The sequence below is a fragment of the Falco naumanni genome, chromosome 12, assembly GCF_017639655.2.
Source record: "Falco naumanni isolate bFalNau1 chromosome 12, bFalNau1.pat, whole genome shotgun sequence".
Taxonomy (NCBI): domain Eukaryota; kingdom Metazoa; phylum Chordata; class Aves; order Falconiformes; family Falconidae; genus Falco; species Falco naumanni.
The window spans coordinates 22,000,298-22,028,292 of NC_054065.1; the positions used below are offsets into that span (position 1 = coordinate 22,000,298).

Here is a 27,995-nt window from a genome sequence, read left to right on the forward strand (position 1 = left end):
GGCCGGCGCGGAGGGATTCCCGGGGGCTGCGCGGCGCCGGGGGAGGGGGAGCGCGGGAAGGCGGGGGGCGGTGTGAGGGGGGAGGAGGTGCCGGCGCCGCGGCGGCCCGAGGGGGGGGCGGGGAGGGGGCAACATGGCGGCTCCGTATTAACTTCCCCCCCTCAGCAGCCCGCGCTGCCGCCGCTCTCCCCCGCTCCCCCTCCAAGCCCTGACATGCCGGGCATGATGGAGAAGGGAGCGGAGCTCCTGGGGGGCAAGAGCCGGGCAGCCCCCAACGGCACCAAGAGCAGCAGCCCCTCCAACGGGCACTACTCGGAGCCGGAGAGCGGCGGCGGTGACAGTGGTGACGAGCACGGTGCGAGCTCTGGGGCCGGCCCCGGGCCGCCCCGCCAGCGGGGGGAGGGGGGTGGCGGAGGCGGCGGGAGGGGCGCTGAGCCGAGCCGCGCCGCCTCCCGCTTCCCCCGCGCCGGTGTCGGGGCCGCCGCCGCCGCCGTTCCTCCGCCGCGCGTACTGCGGCGGGCCGGGCTGGGCCGCCCTGTGTGTGGGGCGCGGGGGAGGAGGGGGGGCGGGAGCGCGCGGCGCGGCCCCGCGGCTGCCGGGCGGCCCCGCGGTGCTTAACGATGGGGAGTGTCTCCCGGGAGCCGCCGCCGCCGTCCCCATTGTTCCGCTGAAATAAACTCCCCCTTCCGCCTCCGGCCCCCTCCCCGGCGGCCGTCGGGGCTTAATCCGCGGCGGCGGCGGGCGGGGTGGCGGGGGGGGGGGGGGGAGGTGGCTTATTCCGCACGGCCGCGGCGAGGCGGCGGGGGCTCCCGGGCGGCGCGTCCGCCAGCCCGCCCGCCACACGGCGGTAGCCTGGGACGGCGCCCGCCCGGGGACACCCGAGCCGTTAATTTCTCTCCCCCCTTTACGTTGCAGATGTAGGAATGAGGGTCGGAGCGGAATACCAGGCGCGCATTCCTGACTTCGAGCCCGGTAAATCGCTTCTCGGCTGCAACCTGACATCTTGCCGCCACCGTTCCCGAGGCGGGAGGGCTGGGCTGGGGGCCGGGGGGCTCGGCACGGCGCTCTCCCGGCGGCGGCCGCGGGGCTGGATTTATTTTGCTTTCGAGCCTTTGTGTCGGCGATCCGGTGGCGGCGGCGGGAGGCTGGCAGGGGCAGCATCAGCTCCGGGCGCCTGCGGGCGGGGGGGCACCGCGCCGGGAAATTCTCACTTCATTATCAGCCCTGCTATGTGTATTCGGCGGGAGGCGACGAGGCAGAAAAAGCTTGAATGCTTTTTAGGGTTGGTTGGGTGGTTTGGTTTTTGTTGTGGTTGTTTTTTTTTTTTCCTTTCCTTAAACCGTACCGCATATCATGTCTATTAAAAAGGTGATTTAAAAATCTGTGTCGGGGGGTGATGGGTGTTGTGGGGCAGGGGTGGGAAGTGATGCGCCCTGCCGGAAGCAGAGCAGCCCTGGCTGCGTGCTGGAGGCGCTGGGTGGGAGATGCGCTTGGTGGGAAACTCCTGCCCCTGGTTTTGTGTGCTGTAGTAGCCTCGCTAGCCCCGCTGTTGCAGGCTGAGCTGCTCTCCACCGCCCTTCTCACCCCCACCATCACCCCCCAGCCCCGCCCCGGGGAATACGGGGTGGGCTTGCATAGCCTGGCACCCGGTTTTAGCAAGTTAATTGCTAGAATGCTCTTTTGCATTGCTACACTGAGCAGTGCGACCGTAGGAGCGTTTGTCAGTTTTGCTGTAGTGGCCAGATGAAGCCTATCTACTTTCCTGTTCTCCAAACAGGCTCCATTGGTGTCAGATGATTTCCTACCGGAAGAGGATTGGGCCAGAGCTTCTCACATAGTGCCTCCTAAAGCTGGAGCGAGCCCCGCTTGATGGGCGCAAGTCCCCACAGGCCAAAGAAAAGGCCGGGGGAAAGAAAGGGGGAGGGTGGGATTAAATGGATGCATGATCTTGGCATAAGGGAATGCCTTTCCCCTAGGAAGGAGCGTGTAGTCTAAGTCTCTTTGTTAATAAGACTAACCATTTACACCCTTTATTTTCACATTACCTACATAAAAATAAATAAAAATTATCATTTCTAACGTGCAGCCTGGGCTTGTTTTTCCTACAGGCCGCTTAAATTAGAAAAACACATAGTGTTTGCTTTTATTTTGATTAAAAAAACTCTTTGCCCCTTGTAGGACAGCCGAGGCTCTGTGATTTCAATTTTGTGAACTATATATGCAATAGTACCATTGCATTTGTAACTACAGAACTAATCTTACACTTTCTCGTAACCAGACTTTTTAGAGCTCCTAAGTGTTCCTGAGGGTTTGGAATTCAACTGATGCTCCTTTCCCCAGTAACAGATTTGTATATACTTACCCCTTTACTTTATCAATTTCCTTAATGATCGAAATCTTTCTTTAATAAGTCTTGTATAAGAGGCATAATGTATAGTATTGTTCTTGTTAGTATGTGTATTTTGATTACTAGGGCAAGAAGATACTTTTTTTTTAACACCTAAGTCTTGGAAAATAATAAAATCCATAAAGTATAAAAGTATAATACATGCTTACCATGTTAGCAGATTGGTTTTCTGAGCAGATCTCAGCAAGATCTCATGCTTTTATCTTTGGGTTTTGGGTTTGTTTTTTTTTTTGTTGGGGGGGCGGGTCTGATGAGTCTTGAGGCATCATTTCTTAGAGGTGAAAGTAATGCTGGACAAAAAGCTGTGCTCTTATAGCTAAACTTAGAAATTTTTTATTTTTTTTTTAGTGAATGATGTAACAGTAACTCCATCATACTTAACAGGTTTGCATGTATGGACATAGGCACTGTGTCCAATTAAGTAACTTTAATGCTGTTTCTTTTTGAAATTCTTTTAATGCATTTTTTTTTTGGAAGGGTTTACCAGGTATGTTAGAACGTGTGTTTATTTAACAGTACTTTGAGTGCTGGGGTTTTAACCCCCTTAAAACAAATAGGTGGGAGAAGGGGATGAATGATAGATGAAACTAGATGGAGGTCCAAGATACAAAGTCAACCCTCTGGTACACACATAGAATACCAAAATGAGTAGAATAAATACCAGTCCTTTGACCTCATTTAGCCCATGTTGAAAAATGTTCATGGGCAGTGCTCTGCAAGAATACATTGAGGAGCAAAACGTTCATGATGAAAGTTGTGATGGTAGTGAACGTTTTTCTTTAACCTGAGTTTGTGTATAAAATAAGAAATTTTTAAAGGAAAAGTACATGTCTGTTTGTCGGTGTCTATTGGAAGAAGTGGATTGTGGTTGAAAGCAACAATTAGGAGTTGGTTTAAACGTGTTCTTACCCTGTCCTCCACCACCCCCTTTTTACAAGCAGACCTTCAGACAGAGCTGTAAGGGAAATAACATTTTTAATTGTCACTAGACAGATAAACTTTCTCACCGAAAAAAAAAAAAAATATTAATAAAATAAAACCCCTAAATTTCCTTACCTGATTTACAGAGTTAAAAAATCTCCTGCACTTCAGATTTTTGTTACTTCCTACTAGTTTTCCTACAGTACTTTATATTCTTGGGGTGAAATTGTTTCTGCTTGCGCTTTCTGACCCAGCTATAGTTGTAGCAGGATATTACAAAGCTGGTATCCTTAGTTTGTGGGTTGTTTGTATTCTCTTGAATGCGTAGTGGAGGATGCTATCCCTGTAGATGCACCATATTCTGTCATCCTCACATGAGATAACTGCTAGAGAAGTTTTATTCTACTCAGATTTGGACTTTCCAAAGGTTTTAGTATGAATTTTGCCTACTTAATGCTGAAATACTTTCTTCTCAGGGAAGGGGAGTGCTGTCAGAAAGAATGTTTTATACCTTTAAAGGTATTATGGAATCTATTTCTGTGTGTATTCTTATAACTTTCCTCGCTCCAGTCTTCCTATATGAAAACAGGCTTTCTTCACTTTAAATTATTAAATGGCGTGGTGAAGTATATAAAATTTTCTATTCCATGCCATCTGTCCTCACATTCCCTGATTATTTTTTTTGTTTATTTTTACCTATTTATTTTTAAGATTTCCAGCCCTTTATTTTAGGAATTTAGTTGTTCTTCCTGTTAGCCTCTATGTTTCTGTTCCTACTCTCAAAGCTTAGTGTTAAGCAGATGATGGTAGTACTTCATATGCTGGAAGCAAATATACCTCTAAATTGTCATGCTGCTCCACAATGCCCTTATTAAGTGGTATATGCTTCCAGATTTTCATTTTATTCTCAGGACTTGCAGTTGTGTACAGAACAGCACCACCCACGTGTACCTAACTTGTAATGCTAAGATGAAATTTAGGAAGTGTCAGTTTGCTGCTACAGTTTCTCTGTTCTGGAAGCAGTGGAGAGTGCCTGTTGGTCATCTTCAGCTAGCCCTGTTTTCTAAGTGGTGTTCGCAGAGGAGTGCAGCAGCTGAAGCACAGAAACCTCTTCCCAAGTGGCTTGAATGTGGGGTTTGGACAGGGGGAGACTTGTTATATTTGAGACGTAGCTCATGGTCTTTTTCTTACTGGCTTACAACTCTGCTCTTCTAACATGCTTCAGTTAATGCATTGCCTGGTATTTCCAGCCACTGTCCTTAATGAGAGTGGATCTTGCAGATAAAGATCATGTTGCCCTTGAGGGGCAACACAGCTTTTTTGGGGGAAGAGTGCTGCTCACGTGAATAGTTGAGGCACAAAGGACAAGAAGCCATTATAAAGGTAGATCATGGTCCTGCATATGGAGATGGAGGGATCCCTGTACTGTAGCTATGGTCATCCTGTGCTGAGGATAGGATGTCTTCCTTTGAGCTACTTGTATGCATCCCACCCTTCCTTTGTCATCCTTGCCTGCCTTTTGGCAGTGTGAAGATGCCACCTGAAGGGAAACAGTTGTCTGATTCCTGCTGGGGAAGCAGCACTGCTTTGAAAAAGGGTCTTCTGGTGAGAGCTGCTTGTTAGCGTGAGGGTGGCCCCTCAGGGAAGTGTCACCGCATACATGATGGTGCAAATGATAGGACTCGGACTAAGTTTTTTCACTTCAGTACTTGAATACTCAATACTTGATAATATCCGTGACATCCACTGGTCTGCAGGTGTCTGTCTGTCTGAGGTATACTCAAGTTTAGACATTCCTTGCTCACAACCTGGGATTCCGATGCATTCTCTAGTGGTCCTGTTATCACCTCATCTCTTAATTAAAGAGCGGAGTACAGAGTAGTGGTCATTTACTTGTGATAAAAACCTGAGTGGATGAGAGAAATGCTGTGCCTGTAACATGCTTGCATTACTTTTCATGAAATATTGCATTCCTAATGACTAAAAAAGACATCCTTTTTTTGTTCTAAAGTAGAATGTTATATTAAGGAATTTGTTCTTACATACCAGAACCATTTCAGAGTTTAGTATTGCCTGTGCCTTGAAACTGGTGCTTTATGAACATGTATGTACATTTTTGACTTGTTACAGAGTTCATGGTGCTTTTAGGTTATCTGTCTTACACATAAAATTTTGGAGGAGGCATGAGTTTTTAGTTTCTGTAATTAATTGGTTTTCAAGTTCACAGTCATGTATCTAAAGATTGTAAAGATGATAGCAAATACAAAACACTGCCAACCACCAACCTAAAGAGGGAAGAGCAACAAAACATAGTACATAATTAGAAAGCTGCAATTTGTTCTTTTTTTCCAAAGCATTGATTTGTTTTGCTTTGATTCCTTCAACAAGATGTAGAACCTAAATATAAAGTGTGGAAGCTTAAAATGGAGTGAAAAGTTATTTGTTCCACTGAATAAAAAATTCTGTCCTCCAAGAAGGATGCAAGAAAAGCTCCTCTGAGGGTGATTCCTCAAGGAATTCATACTGACATGAGCATAAATGCTACAATTGCTGAGCCATGTCTTAGCAAAATAAACTGTTGTAAACAAATAGATTGTAAGAAGCTTTACATAGTAGCATGCATTTGTAAAATATTAATGAAAAGTAACTCTCAGTTAATGTTTTTCCAGTATTGTAGAATTTCCTTTTACTTTGTTTTTAAAAATCAAAGGCTGATTTTAGTGCTTTGCACAAAGTTGCATCAGTGTTGCTCTGTCCTGAACAGTTTAGACAGCTTAGGTAACTTGGACTGCTCCCCTTGCTACATTGAGGTGGAGGTGAGGTACCAATGAACGAACCAAAACAAAAAAAAAAGATTACTTTTACACCTAGTTACTTTCTACAGCTACACAGTTTGGTTGGCTGTGAATATCAAAAATTACATGGCTATGAAAATCAGAACTAGAGAGGGAGGTGAACAGAATTGTTTCTGGCATAGTTGTTAGTACAGTCCCTTGTTGAAAGCATCAGGGATGGTGACTGTGTTCCACCCTCTATCTCTGTTTTGAGGAAGCCTAACTTAAAACAGTAGGTCCTGATACTACGATAGCCATAAATGTTAGAGTACTAATAGATAAACATAACTTCTGGAGAACTGTTCCAGCACAAGTACCTTTAAATTTTGTACCCATGTCAACTTTAGCAGTGTGCTTTTAGTGCTCCAATTGTGGTAATCGGGATCCTGTCTCACTATAGAATCGTAGAATGGTTTGGGTTGGAAGGTATATGAAGACCATTTAGCTCCAACCCCCCTACCACAGGCAGCGACAACCTCCACTAGACCAGGTTGCTCAAAGCCCCGTCCAGCCTGGCCTTGAGCACTTCCAGGGTTGGGGCATCCACAGCTTCTCTGGGAAACATGTTACAGTGTTTCACCACCTTCATAGTTATGACTGAACCTCATAAAAGTAGCATTCAAATTCAGCTATTTGAAGTCTTACGGAAATAATACGGAATTAATGATTTTTTTTCCATTCCCTTAGTAGCAGGGCTGTATTCTTAATGTGGTTGAATTCTACGTACTCTGTGAGTTGTTCTGTGAATAGCTGTTCCCTAGATCATATTCATAAATACTGAGACTTACTCGTTTTCTTACAGGTGCCACAAAATACACTGATAAAGATAATGGAGGGATGCTTGTATGGTCTCCGTATCATAATATTCCAGATGCCAAGTGTAAGTTCTTCCCTGCTTTAGAATTTGGATGCTTAAATATAACTAAATAATTGTTTCTGATGTGCCTGTTTGCTCTTTATTTTACACACACACTGAAACTGAAAATTAGTAAATTAAACACAAAACTTCTCTCATTACTTTTTTACTATTATTTAGAGAACGCTGGGGAAAGGCAAGATCACCTTCTCTTATAGTTAAGTCTTTGTTTCGAATCACATTGCCTGTGTTGTATCATCATTGGTGTCTGTGAAACCTTTAGTTATTAATAGAAGAATAAAACATCTAAACATGAAGAACTTGCTGCTCTAAATTTCTAGGAGAAGAAGTTGCAGTGGATAAATTCAGAAAAGATGTGTTGAGGCCCAAATTAAGTGGAAATTATTACTGTTTCCTTATCAATAACTAAGCATTTTCTCCCTTCAGAAGTGACCTGAAATACAGGAGTCATCTGACTAATGTTAAAGTTATCTGTTTAATCTAGTTTAAGCCTGCCTGCTGCGCTAGAATTCCCCATATGTAATACAGGGGAGTAAACTTTGAGTATGCAGTCATGAGAACCTGGTTCTCAAGACAATTTCTACCCAATACCAGTAGTTAGAGGTTTGTGTCCCTCTGTTTGAAGGAGTATACCTTTTACTACTGCAGGACAGTTAGAAACACTCTACAGCTATGATTTTTAAACACTTTCTTCATTCCTTTAAAGTACAATTCACTCTGCTGCAACAGTTCATGGCAAGGACATCCCTAGTCCATTTGAATAACAAGGATATAATTATTTCCTGTTCTCAATCATGCTTCCTTTGAACTACATTTAGTTGCAACTTGATTGTGAACTGTATAAGGTGAATGGGAAGAGTTTGTTTCTTTTAAAAAAAAAATAACCACTGAAGATCAAAACTGCAGAACAATTAGAAAATTATGGAAAGTGTTCCACTCAAAGCTGGCTCTAGTATTGTCAACTTATTTTAAAATGTTGTTGGTGAATTTGATGACCTAATCATTGAATTTTCATATTCTCTATTGAAAACTGTCTGCATGCCATGGTTAAAATTAATGTTGGTCAGTGAAAACTGTATTAATATCAAGGATATGCATAATCATCGATCTAGGATCTCTTTACATTAATTTTTAACATGTTTGGGAATAAGAACAGTAGAAGTAGTTCAATTTAAAATTAACCCAGGTGCCTAGAGACTTTCCACAGTGTGTCTGTATTCTTAGGAGTGGGTTCCAAGAAGACATGGCCTTTCAATCACCAGATAGTCTCTGATTTAAATAACTATATGATGAGCCTCTATGGCTTTGTTGTAGTAAAAATGTGAAAGTAAGTATCTTTTTCACTGAAAATTAGCTTGTGTCAAAAGTTTATAAAATTAAATGTTGGATTAAAGACAGTAGACTTGTTATTGATAAAGCTATGAATATATTTAATGTTTTGGGGGACCTGGTAAAGCATGGGAAGAATGTTTTTCCATGTTAGATGGCTAAATCTGTGTCAATTTACAGCAGAACTAAAAGTACTGAAGAATTAATTCTGATGTTACTTTGTTACAGTGGATGAATATATAGCAATAGCAAAGGAAAAACATGGATACAATGTGGAACAGGTAAGTGCTATAAAATTAGAGTGCTCATTTAAAGGACTTTTTTTTTATATAAAAGTATAACACAACTCTTTTTTTTTCCCTTGGTTACCATTAATTAACGCTGTTTCTCTTCAGGCACGGCAGCAAACACTGCAGTTAAATGGATCTGCATACAGTTGTGGTCTGGATTCTCTGCAAAAGATTGAGCTCTTTGTTTTCATGACATGCTCAGCTTGTAATGTGCACTTTTGAAAGGTTTGGTATGTTTCTTGATACACTGGGCATGTCATGCAATTGTGTGTGTATATTTAGCTAAAGAATTTCTTAGGAAAACAGCTTACAAATTTGATGTTTAATATTAGAATTCAAATGTGGTGCAATTTTGAACCATTAATTGTGATAGGGTCCACACTGAAAAGGTTTCTGGCATATTTTAAAAAAAAAAAAAGAAAAAAAAAAGAAAAAAAGGCAAACCAACTTTGAGTGGGTTTTGCAGAGGCAGGAAAACAGAAAAGAATTTTATATTTAAGAGTAATGAGTTCACTTTTTTAATCTTTAGTCACCATCCCATAAAAAGTACAGGATAAAGCTTCGCTGGTCTGCACTTAGTTCTATTGCAGTTTTCTTCGGAAATTAACCAATTTACATAAAAAGTTACCTATTGCAAAAAAATACTTGGTGTACAAGTCGAAACAAGTTGTATGATCAAATTTTGGAGGATGGAAGCTCATAATAGGAAGGACTTGCTAGTCAGCTGCTATCTGAAAAAGAGGCTACCAACTTTATGTCCAGAATGTCCAGAATACCTGCAGTTCAGTCATGTTTGTTTATGGCTTGGCTTTTGTTAGGGGAGAGAGGGAACTGAGGGATCTCAAAATTTTCAAAACAACTTTTGGTACGAAATATCTGTAGACTGTTCACAATTTAATAGAAATTATGTCTGCAAGAGGTACTTGTCACTTGCCAATTTAACAAGAAAAGAGGTTTGCCATGTCCACGTTGTTAGAAGATGTGAAAGCAGGGGTTTGGAGAGCTGATGAACAACTGGTGATCATGTCCGCACTGTGTGATTGAAACTGAGTGGAATATGTTTCCCAATTCCCGTGCCAGACTTGGCATCAAATCTGTCATTGATTCTGTGGCAGAAAGTCTATAATCAGCATAAAAGTTTTTAAGAATATCGAGAAATGAAATTATGTAAGAAAGTATATTTAAATTTCCATTCCTTATTAGGTGCACATGACATGGAAGTGGCCGTGCTGTTATTTGTGGATTGGAGAGTTGTAGAAAGACCACTTTCACTTTGAACTTTCAGACTTGCATTTTGGATGATCCTCTGGCTGCTGAAAAGTATTTTTATTTTCTTTTTTGAGTGGGCTGGTATAAAGGCCTGAAGTCCTATAAGGAACTGTGTAGGTGATACATGCTTGTAAAGGAAGAAAGCGGGTCAGATTGGAGCCTATCAGCCTAGTTCATGCTGCTTCAGAATGACTGCTGCCATGCCAACCTTAAATTGCCTAGCTTTCATACCTTTAATAAAGTACAGATGTGCCCACTCTTCATATAGTCTCCAAAGAGAATTTTGTAACCTATAGTACATAGCCAATAAAACTGTAAATACATTTTGAGAAGATTGTCAATTTTTATTTTAAATAAATAAATTTCTGGTTTTTAATTTAACTTGTCTCAACATTTTAGAAAGTTGACTAAATCCAAAAAGGAACTATTTCTTTTCAAAGGCTCTCGGCATGTTGTTCTGGCATAAACACAATATTGAGAAGTCCCTTGCGGATCTCCCTAACTTCACTCCTTTCCCTGATGAATGGACAGTTGAAGATAAAGTCCTATTTGAACAAGCATTTAGCTTCCACGGAAAGAGCTTTCACAGGATCCAGCAAATGGTAAAGTAATATTTAAATTAGAAGCATTAAACAGTTCAGATCTACTAAGAACAAAGGCTCCTGTTGGGCTAAAATTTCGTGTTGATTTTTGTGTAAGAGCTTCAGGAACAACTTTGAATGTAAGATTTATTTAATTTCATCATGTCTCTTGGACCTATAGCTTTTTCACTCTAATAAAAAAAGCCTCTCCTCCCACATTGCCCTTTGAAAAAATATGTATACAAAATACATCCCTCCTTTCCATCTCATCTATGCATTTAAAAAATTTGGGTAAAGGTGGTTGTATGTAGAGCAGAATTATAATCCTGGGTGGAATTTTAATTTTAAAAAGTATTAATATGTTAATGAATTCTTCTAGCTTCCAGACAAGACTATTGCAAGCCTTGTAAAATATTACTATTCTTGGAAAAAAACTCGCTCTAGGACAAGTTTGATGGATCGGCAAGCTCGAAAGCTAGCTAATAGAAATAATCAAGGTGACAGGTAAGTTTTATATTCTTAAGCTAACCATAGACTGAAGTCTTTCTAGGTAGAGGTGTCAGAGTAATTTCCAGCCGTTATGTGTCAACGTTAACCATGGTTTTAGGTTTGAACGTTGGTGGTGTTGGTCTTTGCTTTCAGCAAGGGGTTTGGTACCTGTGCTTTAAGAACTATATCACTCCATTCATAACACACTTTAATGCTTTAGCAGATAATGGTAAAAACAAGGGTTTAAAAAAACTTGCCTGGGAATGTGGTTTAGAAATAATGCTTTATCTGAAAAGTCTAACCCTATATGATTGTGTGGGGAACAGTGTGTTTTGTGGGTGTGGGGGTTTTCTTTGTTTTTCGTTGTTTGGGATTTTTTTGGACTAGAATGAAATTAAAATTGAAAGCTCAACCACTGTAAAGAGCTGTAGCAATTAGAATGCCCAAGTACTGTTTTATAACAAAACTTTTTATGAAATCTTACTTAGGAGACTTAGAACCACTATCAGGAAAAAAGAATTAGAGCTTAAAATAGCTTTAAATTGTCTTGGATAAAGGGAATGACGTTCCCCCTAGTTACTATGAAATTAAAATTATATTGCACTGAGTATACTTGAGTATTAATTTGCACTTTTTAAAAGTGTTTTAATATGTTGAATGTATAAGTAACATAATCATGTTTATATTGGAAAGCGTGATTACGCATCTACATAGAACTGCCTAACTAGAGCAAAAGGGTATATTTAATTATATGTTATTGAAAGGAACACCTGAAATCTAAAATTTGTCTGCTTACTTAGTGACCCTATAGCTGAAAATTACAGAAGAGGATCAATTTGCTTCTAATAAGCATTTTGGTGTGCTTTTTTAATAACTAGAAATTTTTGTGTGTGTTTTTGCATACTTTTGTTCAGAAATTATATTGTGTGAATGACTGGATTGGACTCGACTAAGCTAACTTGTTTTTCAACCTTTTCTCTTTGATTTAATTGAGCAGATTTCATTCCCTTCCCTCAAATTGCTAGATCTTGAGCATTTGGTGAAAAAGCAGTACTGTGTTTTCCCACCTTATATTGTCCCCTTTTGCTCCCCACAGACTTCAACAAGGGTTTATTCATCCACCTGGTGCAGTGGTTTGAAAATTGATCTATTAAAACTAACGTGGCAGATGAAAGGTTATTTCTGGCCTTGGTATAGTTGACCATGTAAGCGTTCATGCTGGCACAGGTAGTTGAATTTAAGAAAGGTGACACCAAATTTTTTGGCAGCAGTACCAGGACTACTGAAAGTAATTTGAAACTACAGTTTAGGGTTGCTTGTTTATCATAATAATTATTAAATTTAATAAAGGAAATATGTTTCTAACAGCTCTCTTTTGAAAAATATAAATAACTTTGAGATGCCATATACTTAGAGGAGATATTTTAGATAAAGCTGTCTTACTCAGATACTTATTTATATTTTGAGTTAAAAAAATAGATAAAATGACCAGCTGCTTATAATCTGTCCTCAGTGATGATGATGTAGAAGAAGCTCATCCAATGGATGGAAATGATAGTGATTATGATCCCAAAAAAGAAGCCAAAAAGGAGGTAACAGATTGCTTAATGGTGAATGTCAGTTTGGTTGTTTTCTGTGAATGTGTTACTATGAAGAATATGACTTGTAGTAAAGAGGTTTAGCTTGCAGCCTGGCTGAAATCACAAGGCTTTTAGGTGATCAAGATCTTCACAACTTCTGACTGAAACAAAATTTTGTTGTATTTTTTTTGCCGTTCTGTGGACATAATGCATCTCACTACTTTTATTATCTCTTGAGAGATCCTCAAGTTTTGTAAGAGATGTATGCTGTCACTACCTGGTAAAACAACATTCCCCTTGCCTCTGTTTGTGGATGTGTTTACAGTTTTACAGGTTGTGAATTACTGAATCAAAATGTTTTCTTTGCATTTAAAATTAAATGACGTTTTTTCCAAGAATAACTTTTTTTGTTCTTTCACAGCCACAGTTGGGTTATGCATTTCAACTAATACATGGCTTTATTGAGACACTGTCCACTAATGTAGAGAAAAACATTTTTGTCTTCTCTAATCAGCACTTACTAATACCTTTACAGATAAGTGCTGTGTTTGGAGTATATTCAGGTTTTGCATTTTGGGGGGGGGGGGGGTTGGTAAATATTATTTATGAACAGGACTAGAAAAATACGGTTAAGTGTGTAAATGTTTGACTGTTTCCTTGATCAACTTAATGCATTTGTGATTTTTCTAAAATGGGATAGGTAATGTTTCTTGAGAATATGAGAGGAGAGGTAGTGCAAAACTTCAATGTTCCTATGAAGTGATATCTACAATTATTGGTAAAACTTCAGTTCTACCAAAAATGATATTGAGTAAGAGACTGATAGGTTCAGATTCCATTCTCAGCATTGCAGTGACGTTCAATGTATTGCTTAATCTAACTACCTCAGGGGAAAACCAAAAAGGATAATTATCATTACCCCACTTTGTGAAAGACACTGAGATTTTAATTATTTTTTTTTTTAACATGCCAGGGTATGTTTTTTTGGAGCTTGACATGGCACAAGGTCTAATATTGAACTTGTAAATAAGGGCTGTTTTGTTCAATTTACTTGGTTATTGTTTGAATCACTACACACCGTCCAGAATGAAGGTAGTGTGTTGAGATAGACTCCAGAAACAGGACAAATAACTTTGCAGTTTCTAATGAGCTGTTCATATCTACATAGGATAATTTTGTGATCTAGTATTTCTAGTAGGATTTGTGTGCTTTCACTTCCTAAGCAAAATATAAACTGAGTAGGCTACTTGAATGCACAGAGCAATAGAGACTTTCTGTTACTAGATAAAACTAAAACAAGCCAAACACTTTAGCTTGGCAAGACAAAAGCTTGAGAGAATATTTTCACTTTAAATCCAGATTGGACAACTCCTATTTCATACTGAAAGAGCAATGCAGAACCAAAAAAACCAAATGGTGTAATTGGGCCAGAGGTAAACTTCACCTTAGTATTTTTTTTTTTATATCAGAGGTGTAAGGCTCTATATCAACTTTCCAAGGAAGAGCAAATATCTTAAGTGCTTATAAGATGGCCTCTATGAAGTCTGTGGACTGGATTAAGATGTTATTAGCTGGGAAGAGAATGTGACAGAAGGTCAAGCATAGTAGAGCAAAATGCTGTTTGCTGATCTGTATTAATGCTACAGAACATAATAATAATGGCTGCTGCAATATTTTTTTTCTGTGCTGTGATTAGATGACCACCTCCTCTTAACCTGCATGATGCCAGCAGGGAGGAACAGTAGGGAGCTGCCTGAAGTAGCAAAAAGCCCAAATTCTATCTCTGTTCTGGTACTAAGCATTGCTTTGAATTGGAATATCCTTGCAGGGAAAGTAATTTTGCTTCTCTGCTCCTGGTCCGTAGGGAACCTACCTGGTTGCTCTATGGGAGTGACGTACATACAGACTAGCTGTTGTGCAGCAATGCTCATGGAAGACAAAGCTGAAAATTTTAGATGTCCTAACATATCAAAACAGCAGTTACAAAGACTTCATTACTTCTCTGCTATCCCTTTCTACTTCAAAAAACAAACAACGAAGACTTAACATTTGCTAAATTACATGGATTTTTATGACTGTGAAAGTACATACATCCTCTCTCTTCCAAATCTCAAATCCCCTTGCAAAGCAAACAGCATTGTCACTTTCCACAGAGTGCTTGCAGCAGGGGAAAGTGTCGTCTTGCATTTTTGCCTGTCCTGGTCAACTGGCTCATTCTTCTCCCTTAATCTTCACCTGAACTCTTCATATCTGACCAAAGATAAATGTGTAAATTCACTGATTGCTTGGTTTAAGTATGTAACATAGATACATTTTTTACCTTCTGTGCACGTTCAAGGTTCTGTCTTTCTGCCCTTTTTCACAGTATTCAGACTGTGATTTCTATAACACGTAGTGTATTTTCAGCCATGTTAAACAAAAAAGAAGTTTTGAAAACTGACCTTTCTAAGACTAAATGCAGGCTTGTCCAGCAAATGACTGGTGCGCTCCATCAGCTCATCTGCAAGACTTAGTTTAGATACGACATGCAGAGAAGGATGTTAGCTTAGGTTTTCTTTGTCAGAAATCCGACATTACAGTGCTATGTGATTCTTTAATAAAGTTGTATACAAGATACTGTTATTCTTTAATGATGTATTTCTTGTAAATTAAAGGGCAATAATGAGCAGCCTGTTCAGACCAGCAAAATAGGTCTGGGTAGAAGAGAGTATCAGAGCTTGCAGCATCGCCACCATTCTCAGCGTTCCAAATGCCGTCCACCAAAAGGCATGTACCTGACCCAGGAAGATGTGATAGCTGTTTCCTGTAGTCCCAATGCAGCCAACACAATTCTTAGACAGCTGGATATGGAACTAATCTCATTAAAGCGACAGGTACCATGGGTTATTGGTCTTGTTTTGTTTTCATCTCAGATTGTTCTGATTGTAATGATTTTGAAGATTATCTATGAAGATTCTGAAACTTCTTTAATGTGAGTCTTACTAATTTTGTTCCACAGTTAGCACCAGAAATGCTGGACACTAGTTGGCTAGCTGTTCTTTGGTTTTGTTTGTTATGCTTGGGTGGTCTTGGGGATACCGTGAAACAAGATGACTTCCTTTAAAAAAAAAAAGGGGGGGGGGGGGGGAGGGGTAAGTATGGCATGGAAACAACGTTACAGATTGGGTACAGGAGAAAACAGTTAATATGATAATTTTTTTTAACTTTGTTAAAAGTATGTGTGTGACAAGAGAGACTAAGACCAATGTAGCAGAGGAAGTTACATTTGTTATGCTTAAAAGTGCAGCTGTTTTTCTGGATGCCCTTCCCCATATACCGTGAAAGTATGGGGGGCGGGGGAAATCATGGGACTAGTTATTTTTCTGTTTGAATTGATGTGCTTTCTTACTAAATTTAGAAAAACTTTGTAGTTTTCACCTTTAGAGGACAACTGCCTGTTTACTTTGCATGAAGAAGTTAACTTTTGGCACTTAAAGTTGAAACACAGAATTTATGCAGCTTCTGTAGGGGTACACCAGTATGTGCATGCTTGCTTTCTAGGAGCGATGGGGCTACAGAGTCTAAGGCTTATCTCCTGAAATTCCTGTCTCCTTATAGGCTGCTAAGAGCTGCCATGTTACAAAATCATGGAGTGAATAAAGGGTTTCATGGGGTTTTTGCTCCCTTGTATTCTTTTACAGGAGAGATATGCTTCTTTCTGTCACAGCAGGAGGCTGGGGCTAAATAGCATAGGTGGGTTTCACTCTTTAGCCTAAGTGTAGGTGAGTTACAGCCTTGAGGTTGTGTTTCTCTTTTTTTCTTGCAGTGATCTCAGAGATGCAGCCTTTGGAATCTCCCACTGAGTTGTCTGCTTTTGTGTCCATACTTAAGAACACTTGTAATAGCTGTGCACCGTAGTATGCAAAACTATTTTCTTACCTATGTTACTTTATGTGCATCACTGTCAGGTTCAAATGGTTAATAGATATGTATATGTATGATTTGGAAGCACTCTCCTTTTTATAGACTAAGACATTTTATTTAAATATTTCAAATCATTTCAAGAATCACCTTTAAAGGAAGTCACGATGATCTAAGGTCAATAAAAAGCAGTCTGTCAGAAGGAACTAACTGGAAACATCTCATAAATCTTTACTACTTTTTTTAAGTGCTTTTTGGAGAAGGAAGAAGTTAATGTATACAGTACACCTCACTTAGATTTCTAAGAACAGAGTTCTGTGTCTAGAATATTCTGCATTCTTCTTCAAGAACATATGCATCGTTACCAAAACCTGCTTGTAATGTCCTGCTTTTAATATTCCTGCAGACAAAATGTTATTTTGAAAGACTGGCTTAAATATTCTTCTCTCCATAGTAAACTGTGCTGTATTTTATTTATTTATTTATTTTAAAACAGTTAAAACTAGTGAAGCCTTAAACCATAATATTTCTCTTTCTAACTTAGGAGGTACACTTGTGGCAATCCTAGTGAAGATATATGTGTAAAGTGACCAACTTTCTTTGTGGAGCTGATTAACTTTGTTGTTTTTGACCAAGGTTCAAAATGCTAAGCAAGTAAACAGTGCACTTAAACAGAAAATGGAAGGCGGGATTGAAGAATTCAAACCTCCTGAGGTAAATCAGAAAAAATATTAGAACTTGTGGCCTTGCACTTAATTAGTGGGAAGCTGCAAAAACGTGTTTTGCTGCAGCATAGCGTTCACGTTTCAGCAGCAGCTTAAACGGGATCCATTGAATTACATGCAGGGGTGAGTTTGGCTTCTTTACAAGAAATTAGTGGTAGGCTTTTCTTATGGCAACTGTCTGAATAAAAAAGCAGAAAAAACTGAAATGTCATGCCTGTTCATGATAATAGGGAGCTGAAGTTGAGCCCTGATATATGGGTTTTTTTCTCATTAGAAATAGATAATGTAGATTGCTAGCAGTAAAGTCTGTGTTCTGTGTGAAAACATGACTATATATACATTTGGGTATTTGAAGTGAATGATTTATTACTTTTTGCTTGTTTTAAAGGCTTGAATATGAAACATAACATGAATGCAAAACACTCCAGACACTTAAGTCCCAATAGTTTAGATAAATACAACTATAAACTCAGATTCTGTTTGCATAAAGATCATTAGCTTGTGCATAAGTTATGATATAGCTGATATTAAGAACTGCAATAAAACAGGGGAAAAACTTGTGATGTAGTTCTAAGCCCAAATCCTTAAATGCCGCTTCCTCTTTATGAAAGCAATCTCAAACCATACATTTATGGCTAAGCAAGAGATTTTTACCTATGTTACAAAATGTAGAGCAAGTAAAACACATTCAGATGCTCAGATATTTTGCAGCTATTTAAACATTTTAATGATCTTTGTGCCATTTTTCTAATTTTAATAGTCTAATCAGAAAATCAATGCCCGTTGGACCACAGAAGAGCAGCTTCTTGCAGTACAAGGTATGTTAATAGTAGTAGCAACTTGAAATCTGGTGCAAAGGACTTGGAGCGGTGCTCAGGGTTATGTTTGTATTTCCCTCTAATGAAAAGCTAAGCTTTTATCTGGTCTTACAAGAAAGTCACTGGGAAAACAGCAAAACTAGTAAGAATATTTAGGGCATTCATTCAAGCAACGTGACTCGTCTTTCAGGTACCCGTATTAAAACTCAAATAGAAAAGCTAAGCTGAGTTTGACAAATGTAATAATACCAAAAAGTCCCTTCAATCATCTTCTAAGTCACCTTGCATGAATTTCTCTGAAGTGTAAGACTGAAGTAGTAGTTGAAGTATTAAAATTTGAAGAAAACGCCTAAGACATCTCTCTGTATTCTTAAAGTAGGGAAAAGCAGAACTGCTATACAGTTGCTTCTCTCTGTTCATGAGGGAATAGAAGAGCAGATGTCTATCCAGTGGAGGCCTTTTAAGAGTCTGAAGCTGAGTACTTGACTAAGTGTCTTACTAGAGAAGAAACATTTTCTCATAGGCTATTGATACACCTAATTTGCAGTGATTTTATTTATATGAAGGAAAACTGACTCTTGTCTGGCTTTAACATGGACTTGCCTAATCAAGGAAAATGCAAGGGAAATGTCTGGAGAGTCTAACACTGTATTGAAGACACTGAATATTGACTGACTTCTATGGATCTTTTTTTTTTTTAAGTCTATATAATCAGCTCAGTTATACACATCTGCTTTATTTCTCTGTATTTTTCAGCTTTAAAATGAAAGACTGCATTTTAGTATAAAACCTTTAGTTGGATCAGGATATCAGTGTAAAGTTGTTGGGTGTGTGCCATACCTGGTAGTTATTAGCCAGATGACTGAACCTAAAGTTAGGTTTATTTTGAAGTATGAATGGAAATTCTGAAGAGCATGGTGTGTCTGAAGTCATGTGTCTCTACTTACATGACTCAAATTGGGATTTGCATCTCCAAACTGTTTTCTGTCCTAAGTTCATCCTGTCAGTATTGCTAACAAGCTCACTTTTTTTATTTGTTCCCAAATGCGACTGAAGGAGATGCGTATCTTTAATAGGGTAGTCAGTTAAGTAGAATGCTTGCTGAAGAAGTGGTGAAAATCCAGGTTCATTCTACCTGCCTTAGCATGAAAGGATTCAAACCAACTTGCATTTTCATAGTTTACTTATTGGAGCTCTCGCTAAGCATCAGTTTAGGAAGTGATAAGAATGCATTTAGCTTTTGTTAAGCTATGGCATTATGTGACCAACAAGGTAAATAAGAAAACTGGAGCATAGACAAAAGAGAATGAGGATTGGTAATGACTCTCTGGAGAGGAGTTCTAGTCTTCTGGACTCTTCTCTAGGGAATGTTTTGTGTTTTATAAAGGCAATCAGCTTCAATACTTAAGGGGGTGGGATGAGAAATCAAGCCTTCTGGAATAAACCTGTTTTCACTGAATTGACATGTGCTTCTTATATGTATTGTTTCCTTTTTAGTCCCCTTCCTTTGCCACTGTATAAAATGGAGATGGGAGAGACCCCTAACACCAGGAACAAAGTAGTAGTAGTAGTAGTAGTAGTATCCCTCCCTTACCTATTGCCCGGTAGTAGAGTCTCCCTCTTGGAGTGAGAGTGCTATAGGTATTAACCTCCCATCCCTCAGGCTAAGGACCCTGATCTCTTGCTTTGAAATAATTGTTTGAGGTGGTAGACTTATACATCAAGGAGCCATGCTGTCTTTTGCCCTGACTCTGATTTTAGAGGGAAGTCATCATTGTTTCTGTACTAAAAGCTAGCATAATGTGTGTTAGGCTTGAACCTGGAAGTTGATGTAAGCATGGGGACATTTAGTTTGTACATTTAAAATAGAGCTACTTCATCAAATGTATTTAAATATTTTGGCATGTGCTTTTAATAATTTTACAGAAATCATAAGCATTAAGCAGGTAGGTGGCAATTCTGTGATTTGTTCACTTGAATTCAGACATTAAGTCCAACTATGTAAATTCTAAAAATAATCTGTAGTAATATAAATTTGGTACTTTTTTTCTAAACCCTTGTCATCTGTGGGCTAATCTCAAGAGATTGGCAGTAACTAAAGAGGAGGTAATGAAAAAAAAAAAGCCTTAAAATAAAGCTGAGTCTGTAACCTTAAAAGCAGTGTGGCTGTCTGCAGTGGGGTTATTGGGCTCAGGCTTATGATCTCTGAGCCGATCTTTTGCAGTATAATTTACCAGGTTACTGTTCAACTTTGTGTGAATAGTTATTGAATGTTATGGGCCAGTTCATCACTTGAGGTGTTCTTAAGTTACAAACTTTATTTGTGTATAGAAATGATCATTTTTTTTCAAACTGAGATCTCAGCCATATGAGAACTATAATTGCAAAAATGTTTTAAGACTTGTTCAAAACAACAAAATTTGAATTGAAAAGCAGTGCATGACTTATATAGCATTGCAGTGGAAAACAGTTGGGACAACCAGGATCTAACTCTACGTAAGGTAGTCAGCAGAGCACTGTAGTCCCATCACAGGAAAACTGCAGCTCTCATAAGCCAGAGTTGCCGTTAACCATTTCTGCCTCATTGTGGTGCTGTATTATGTTGCTTTGGACCCAGGCTAATGTTTTGTGTGCCTCGCAGTGTTTGCTGTGCTGCACAACATTAAGCAGCACAGAAGCGTCAAACTTGGATTTATGAGTTTCACTGAGTTAGATGTTCAAGATGTACCAGCACACGTTGTACTAGTGAGCATGCCCATGTTCGGAGCGCACCTTTGCAACTGGGCAAAGTTTTGAAGAGCTGGAAGGGTTCCCGTGATCAAGGCTACTTTCAAACGAGCCAGGAGAAGGACATTCATACATGTGAAGCCATGCATTTGTCTTCTTTTGAGCTTCACTTTCAGCAAGCTAATAAAATTATTCTTAGTGAATAACAGATTAAACTCTTTAGAAATCATTTGGGTGGTGTTTAGCCCATAATTTGTATAAGGATATGTAAGTAATGTGTTTGAAAGGATGATGGGCTGGCATGAACTCTTACAGGTATGCCAGCACCTTATACCTAGAACTTTGATAAAGTTGCATTGCACTCCCTCAGTTTCTGATGCAGCTTAAAAAGGTTTTACTGCATCAATATGTAGAAGTCCTGAGGTAATGCTAGAGCAGTACTAAATAACACTGAAAAGAATCCAAAATCAGTAGCGCTGTATGTAGCTAAACTAAGGAAATTATATTTTCTTTAGGTATTTCTTATACTTGGGCTCTCCGTTAAGGCAGCATACACTGTTTTCAAGCTGTTTGCTTGGAAATAGGCTTTAAGACCTTATGTCTGACAACTTTAGTGGAAGTTAGCCAACAGGCTCAGTGATTTGGCACATTAAGGGGAAGGAAGAAGTATAGACGGCATAGTAACCTAAAAGGCTGAAATCACTGAAAGTCTGAATTAGGTTTCGAACAAAAATGTGCTTTGTTCTGCTGGGCACTTCATTCACTTGATTAATTGTACAGGATGTTAGATATGTTGCAGTGGACATTTAATGATAATTATAAATTCATAAGGGTGGTGATGGTAGGGCAGTCAAAGAATATTAGAACACTGGAAGGAGTGCTCCATGGGTGGACACAGCTTTTAAGGAGTACAGTTGATGCCTTGTACAACTGATAAAGCGCAGAGCCAAATCCCTGTCTTTGCTTTGCCTGGATACATGCCCTCCCACGTGGCTCTGCTAGGTCCCTTTGTTTTCTTTCCAAGGTTCTTGCAGTCAGGATGGTTGGATTCTTTTGTGTGCCCCAGAAAAGATCTTAAATAATGTAGCTGGATTCTTGACAGTTAAAACATCAGCTTCGGCTGCAGAAATTTTTACTGTCCTGGAGCTGAACTCTTCTTTTAAATTGCAGTGAGTGTACATTACTGCATCAGAAGTGCCTATCGTCGAAGAAAGTAGAAAAGCGCAGAAAAAGCTGAAGGTTGTGCTATTCACAATTAAGTTGAAAAGGGACGTAGCTTTCAAATTTGAAACAACTCTCACTTTCTGAATCCTTTGCTTCACTTTCAGAAGTAAGGCATGAAATCAGGCATAAATTTCTTTTCCTGTAATGAGACAGAGTTCCTGTCCTCTAAGCACTGTAATATGTTCCAAATTAGTGTAGTTATCAGGAGCTTCACAGTAGTCATCAAATTATAATTCACTCATGCATAGCTGAGAGCAAAAACTGAGTTTTCTGTTTACTCAGTCTGGAATAAAACTCTTACTTCTTTTAGTCTCCAAACTTTTGGACGCTTGTGATTAAAAATATACTTTGTGCAGTTAAAGGCTGTGTTCTAGGATGCTGGAGAGTTTGACGATTTTTTTCTTAAGCAGAAGAGAGGAGGAACTAGACACATACCCTAAATGCAACTGAGAGAAAAATCAATAATCTTTACGTTATAATTCCAATTTTAGGTTTAAAACTATGGAATGTTGTATGCAAGAGGTTTTGTTTGTGTTACATGCAAATGTAGTTTTGGAACTTCAAAAAATGCAGGTTGGGATCTTCTTGCGGAATGCTTGTAAACAAAAGCAACCCACTGACTTTAATATGAAAATTAATGAAAAGAATGATACAAAGATCTTCTGTCATGCATCTTGCTGGAGGATTTGATTCTGGAGCTTGTGCTGGGCTGTCTTATAAACAGACACCAATGGCTTATATTTACTTACTTTGCCTAAGATGGTTGTCCCAAAACCACGGGTTCTTCTACGGAGCTGAAAAGGTGAATGAAAGCTTTAAAAAGACTTTGTCAGGTCAATGCTTGCCAGTTGTAGCCTCGGTAGAGCATGTCGCAAGTGCAGGAATGAGCAGTATATTATGACTTGTAGCTGGCATGGAGGGAACCTATAGAAGCTGTCAGCGTTTGTCATTTGACATTTCCAGTGTTACATCCTGTTTATAGCTATACACACATGCTTGGTCACCCTCCCTCTACCATCTTGAACTTTTCTTGGGCTTCTGTCCTTACTGCAAGTACACTGAAGGATTTACTTTATTTGTCAGAGGCAAGATCTCTGTGGTTTTAGGTTGGGAGGCTTGGTGAATAAGCCAGGATCTTTAAGAAGAGCGGGTAATGACCTTTTAATAAAGTTCGTGATTTGTATGTTGATAGCTGTGCAATTAAAATTTATTTTGTTTTAATGGAAATTGAGGCCTTCTGCTAATTGAGAAGTCCTCCTGATTAGTCAGTCCTTGGTTTGCAGGTCCCATAGGTTCTCTCTATAAATACATCACACGTAGCTGTGTCTGACTGATTCTTCACAGCTATGTTATTTACTTTGCTTTCCAGGTGTCCGAAAATATGGTAAAGATTTTCAAGCTATTGCAGATGTAATTGGCAACAAGACTGTTGGCCAAGTGAAGAACTTCTTTGTAAACTACAGGCGTCGGTTTAACTTAGAGGAGGTATTGCAGGAATGGGAAGCGGAACAAGGAACCCTGGCTTCTAATGGTGATGCTTCTGCTTTAGGGGAGGACACAAAAAATACTTCTAATGTGCCATCAGGAAAGAGCACTGATGAAGAAGATGAGGTGTGTTTTGTGTACCAGAAATAAGTAAGCATGGGTTGAGGAACAGCATTTTATTTAGTGATATAATATAAGGTTAACTGGTGTGGAGTGGCAAACCACATTCTAAAGAATGATGATGAGCTTGCATAGAACTTCAGCCAATGTCGTTAACCAGCTGGGAGCAGGACTGCACCTTTCATAGTGACAATCACGTTACTGTTTTATTGTTAAAATACAGTTCTTGTTCTAGAAGAAGACTCTTGCTTCGTAAATATTTTTAGTTCTGCTGTCTATAATATTTTGGTTGGTGATTTCTTTTCAGTAACTTCTCAGTTTTTTGGTTTTGTTTTTTAAATGCTGTTTCCTGTGTAGTGGACAGTGGCAGCCCAACTGCGTCTCGTTCTGGCTGGGATGGCTGTTCACGCGGTCTTGTCTTTGTCCTTTGTGCAGGCACAAAGCACTCCGGCCACTCAGTGTTTAGGCCCTTCACCTCCAGCACAGGCATCTGCTCCGGCACCTACCGCTCCCATGGCAACTTTAAATCAGCCGCCCCCGTTACTTCGTCCAGCGCTTCCTGCTGCTCCTGCTCTCCATCGTCAGCCTCCACCGCTTCAACAGCAGGCGCGATTTATTCAGCCAAGGCCGACTCTAAATCAGCCTCCCCCGCCACTCATCCGCCCAGCTAATTCCATGCCTCCTCGTCTAAACCCAAGGCCAGTGTTAACCACGGTCAGCGGCCAGCAGCCACCCTCGCTTATTGGAATTCAGACAGAATCTCAGTCCACTCTGCACTGAAGAAATAAAGCAGAATTATGCTAACTCCTACATCTGAAAAATTTTATCAATGTACTTTTTTTTTTCTTTTTTTTTTTCCCCCCTCCCAAATAACGAAGGGGAGAAAAGAGCAAGCCTTCACAAGTATCAGACCAGTTTTACAGAGGAGCAAGCTAATAACTAGAAACGGAACCACACAAATGACCACCTGTGTAAAAATATTTTTATGTCGAAGACTTGTACAGCAGAACAATGCCTACAATACAGCGCTCCTCTATGTGAATAACTGTTGAAGGAAGCTAACTTCTTAAATGAATAAATGTTCAACACACCAAGATTTTGTTTAACTGATTTTTACTCTATTTATTTTATTACAGTTCTTTGTAGTCAAGCATCTAACTACAGGAAGTAGTCTGGCAAATCTAAGAATAGATAATGTTGTAGGAGACTTAAATGTAGCGTTGGGTTTTTTGTGTGTGTGAATTATTTTATTTTTGTTTACCTTTTAGTACAAAAGAATAATGGCCTTAGGTTCAGAATTTTTGGCCCTGTTTAGATAACAGTAGGCGCATTTCACGCACTTGTAAAATGTAGGTGTTTCTTCTCTTCATGTTTTTCCCAGAACACTTTTTTCTTTGTCTAAAAAGGTACTGTCTTATTGTGTACTGCTCTGAACGAATGTTCTGAAGATTCAAGTGAGCTGTTGTACCAAACTTACTAAATCTCACGCGTGTTCTACTCATAGAAGTAAACGGAAAACAGGAGTACAGTTTCCTGCTGCAATATCTCTTGTGGGCTGGGGTGGAGAGAGAGGCAGAAACTTTTACCACGCAGGGGAGTGACAGGAGAGAGGAACCATATAGCAAGAACCATTAATTTAATTGGTTATTCCACTAATTCTTCTAATTTAAGTACAGTAGAATTTCATTCCTCTGAGAGTGGCTGTCTGCAGTTCGTGTATGTTAGATCGTTGATATCTTGCCTAAGAATTCATGAGGGAAGTATAGAGGCTGATGATGGCAGCCAAATATTGTGGCAGTGGAGTTACCTGCTGCCAGCCCAGTCTTACTGTTAAATTGTTAGCTCTGACTTCTGCAATTTCAGGCAGAGTTGGTTAGCTGGGTTAAGACTATTGTGGGGGTGTTTTGTTTTGTTTTATTGGCTAAGTAAAATCTGTATTTGGGTATTATTGCTTCCAAATTTTAGGAGATTGAAAAATTTTTCTTTTCACTGCATTTTTGTCTGAAACCTTGATTTAAGCCCAGCAGTGTTTTGGAGGTGTTTTGTTTGTTTGTTTGTTTTTAGTTTTATTTGAAAATTAAAAAGTAGATGCCTCTTACCCTCCAAGTAAACCAGACTGCAAATTTGAGTAGCACTCTTTCAAACAGTGTGATCTGAATCAAACTATTGAAAAGTATTTCATCCTTGACTACGTAGTAACATTCATGTTGACTGCCATACTATTTAGAAAGTTATTTTTGCTTATAGTTGAAATTGTGTTTAGAAAATCCTTTTAAATCTATTCTGTTATTAACTAGATTTGCCCTTGACTAAAATGGAACTTTATTTGAAAATGGAATGTGCTCTCCCTATGCCTTTTAACAGATAAATTGGATGGTTCAATGATCGGTTTAGCAGCTGGCTAAGGTCTTTTTTATGTGCAAAGGGAAGTTCTTATAGCATCAGGTCCTATTTAATTTGTAAATCTAGTGTTAAAGTTTGATAGTTGTGGCCTGAATTGCAGTTAAGGTGTCAGCCTTTATGGTTTAGCTCTTCATTTAAAAATCTTTTCAGATCAAACTTGAGAGATTGTTCTTTCTGAACAGCTTCGCTGGTGTGCTGAGGTTTTGTACAAAAGATCCTTTTACAAATTTTCTTTTGCATCGGAGTAGATGCTTAGCCACTATGTGAGTATCAGATGACCTCTCATCTAAGAAAAGCAGCATTGTAAAACAAGCACTGAGGAATTCGTGGTCACTGAAACTTGTGTTCTGGGAGTCATAAGTGTCCCCTCACCAGCTACACACAAATCTGGCTGGTCTCCAGATCTTAAAACCAATATGAAACCAATCCGGTACATTTTGACATCCTAAGTATCTCAATTTAATTGTTAACAATAATAAGATACATCTTCAGGATTTCTTTTTTTCTTTTTGTTTTTGGTTTTGTTTTTTTTTTTAGCACTTGAGTCTCCCAGGTGTGTGTATTGTACCTTTGCTAATTTTTGTCTTGTCTCTTGTCGATAGACTTCAGTATGCAGAATGTTGGGTGTTGCGGTACAGTTGGCCACCACCAACTGCTATAAAACTGTTGAGTACATTGTAATTCCGTTTAATCTTGTTTAAATATTCTATAACTGGGCAAAGGTGCTGTATTTGAAGGGGGGAGGGAGGGTCAGAGATAGGTAGTATTTCTTAATTTACATACACTGTAGCACACAGTAGGGAACTCCTAGCATTTGTAGTACTAAATAAGTATGTACATAGCAAAATGTCTTTATTGTGTGCTTTGCAGAATATGTGCATACAGTTTGCACGTCCTGTTTTGGGGGGTAGGGTTTGTTTTAAGCAGTGTTTGCCTGGAGAGTGATATGCTTGCTGCTTAATCAAAGGATTAAAGTTTCAAAGAAATCTGTGTCTTCTATTTTTATGTACCTTGTAATGGTCTAATATGTTAGGGCCCTTATACTGTGATTCTCTTCTAAATTCATTTATATTTTTTTAAGAATTAGAAATAAAATTATACAATGGTGTTGATTTCAGTGGGGAATTTCTTTTGCCATATCTAGTCTCCTGTTTTGTAATGTAGTAATGAACTCTGACTTCAAGGTTGGCTTAATTTTGTCACTTTAAAAAATGTAAAATGTTTGCACACTAAAGTTTGGCAGAGAACGTGTATCCTACATTGTTCAAAGCTAATGTAACTCTACAGCTTTTTGTACAGTTTATTTTAGTTAATAAAGCAAAACGGTACTAAAAAATGACAGATTTTACAAATGCAAGGCATAATCTGAATGACATGTCTTCTAGGAACAACACTTGCAAATTATGGATGTACAAGAACTATCAGATTTAATTGTTGCACTTTAAATCAGAATGGGTATGAAGTTAAGCAGGTATTTCTGCATTAATAAAACAATCACTAAACATTGCACATCATAGTAAAGCAGTTTAATTTTCTTACAGTTGATTGTGAGCAAAAGGAATTAGTTACCTCTGTCCCTAGGTTTTCTTTGTTCTTTATGTTGTTGGGATTTTTCTTATATCATACAGTATTTATTGTGGAAACTTTGCAGTTCGTAGAAAACGGAACACAAACCAGTAGCTTACATATGTAGGAATTTGTGTATGAATAGATGAGAAGTGCAGAGTTCAGGGAAGAGTTGAGGATGAAGGTTGCTAGAACTGTGTTGTACCTCTTGCTAGCGAAAGAAAAGAATAGACTGAAGTTACAGCTGATGCTAGGCAGAAATGTGGTTGTCAGGTGAAAGCAAAGCCAGGGCAAAGAGAAATATCTTGAAATTGTTTGCTTAGAGGTGCATTTCAAAATGCAAAGGAAGCTGCAGAGGAGTTAGCAGCTGTCACGGCCACAGTGCAAAATGGCGCACTGTAAGTTGTGCTGAGTACAACTTGGTAGTTTTAATAAATGTGGTGAACCTCC

The 27,995-nt window shown here is 39.2% G+C and overlaps 1 protein-coding gene across 5 annotated transcripts; it reads left to right on the forward strand.

Moving 5' to 3' along the window:
• The first annotated feature begins 84 nt into the window (after positions 1 to 84).
• RCOR3 (REST corepressor 3) lies at positions 85 to 27,488 on the forward strand. 5 transcript variants are annotated; one of them, XM_040611737.1, is made up of 12 exons: positions 85 to 355; positions 916 to 972; positions 6,965 to 7,042; positions 8,597 to 8,649; positions 10,368 to 10,529; positions 10,888 to 11,012; positions 12,511 to 12,607; positions 15,232 to 15,450; positions 17,114 to 17,191; positions 17,963 to 18,020; positions 23,341 to 23,582; positions 24,012 to 27,488. In XM_040611737.1, the coding sequence occupies exons 1-12, from the start codon at positions 214 to 216 to the stop codon at positions 24,354 to 24,356; spliced, it is 1,656 nt and encodes a 551-aa protein (XP_040467671.1). In that variant the 5' UTR covers positions 85 to 213; the 3' UTR covers positions 24,357 to 27,488. The 5 variants fall into 5 exon arrangements, with proteins under 5 accessions (XP_040467671.1, XP_040467675.1, XP_040467672.1 ...); XM_040611738.1 differs by having other exon boundaries at positions 86 to 355; positions 12,511 to 12,589; XM_040611741.1 differs by lacking the exon at positions 23,341 to 23,582 and having other exon boundaries at positions 12,511 to 12,589.
• Positions 27,489 to 27,995: the final 507 nt, after the last annotated feature.

Bases quoted from the DNA above. Each gene is read 5' to 3' on its own strand.
- RCOR3 (XM_040611737.1), top strand. From the start codon at position 214: ATGCCGGGCATGATGGAGAAGGGAGCGGAGCTCCTGGGGGGCAAGAGC. The intron at 8,650-10,367 runs GTAAGTGCTATA...TTCTTTTCAAAG, and splicing joins ATGGATACAATGTGGAACAG to GCTCTCGGCATGTTGTTCTG. The intron at 23,583-24,011 runs GTGTGTTTTGTG...TCCTTTGTGCAG, and splicing joins GCACTGATGAAGAAGATGAG to GCACAAAGCACTCCGGCCAC.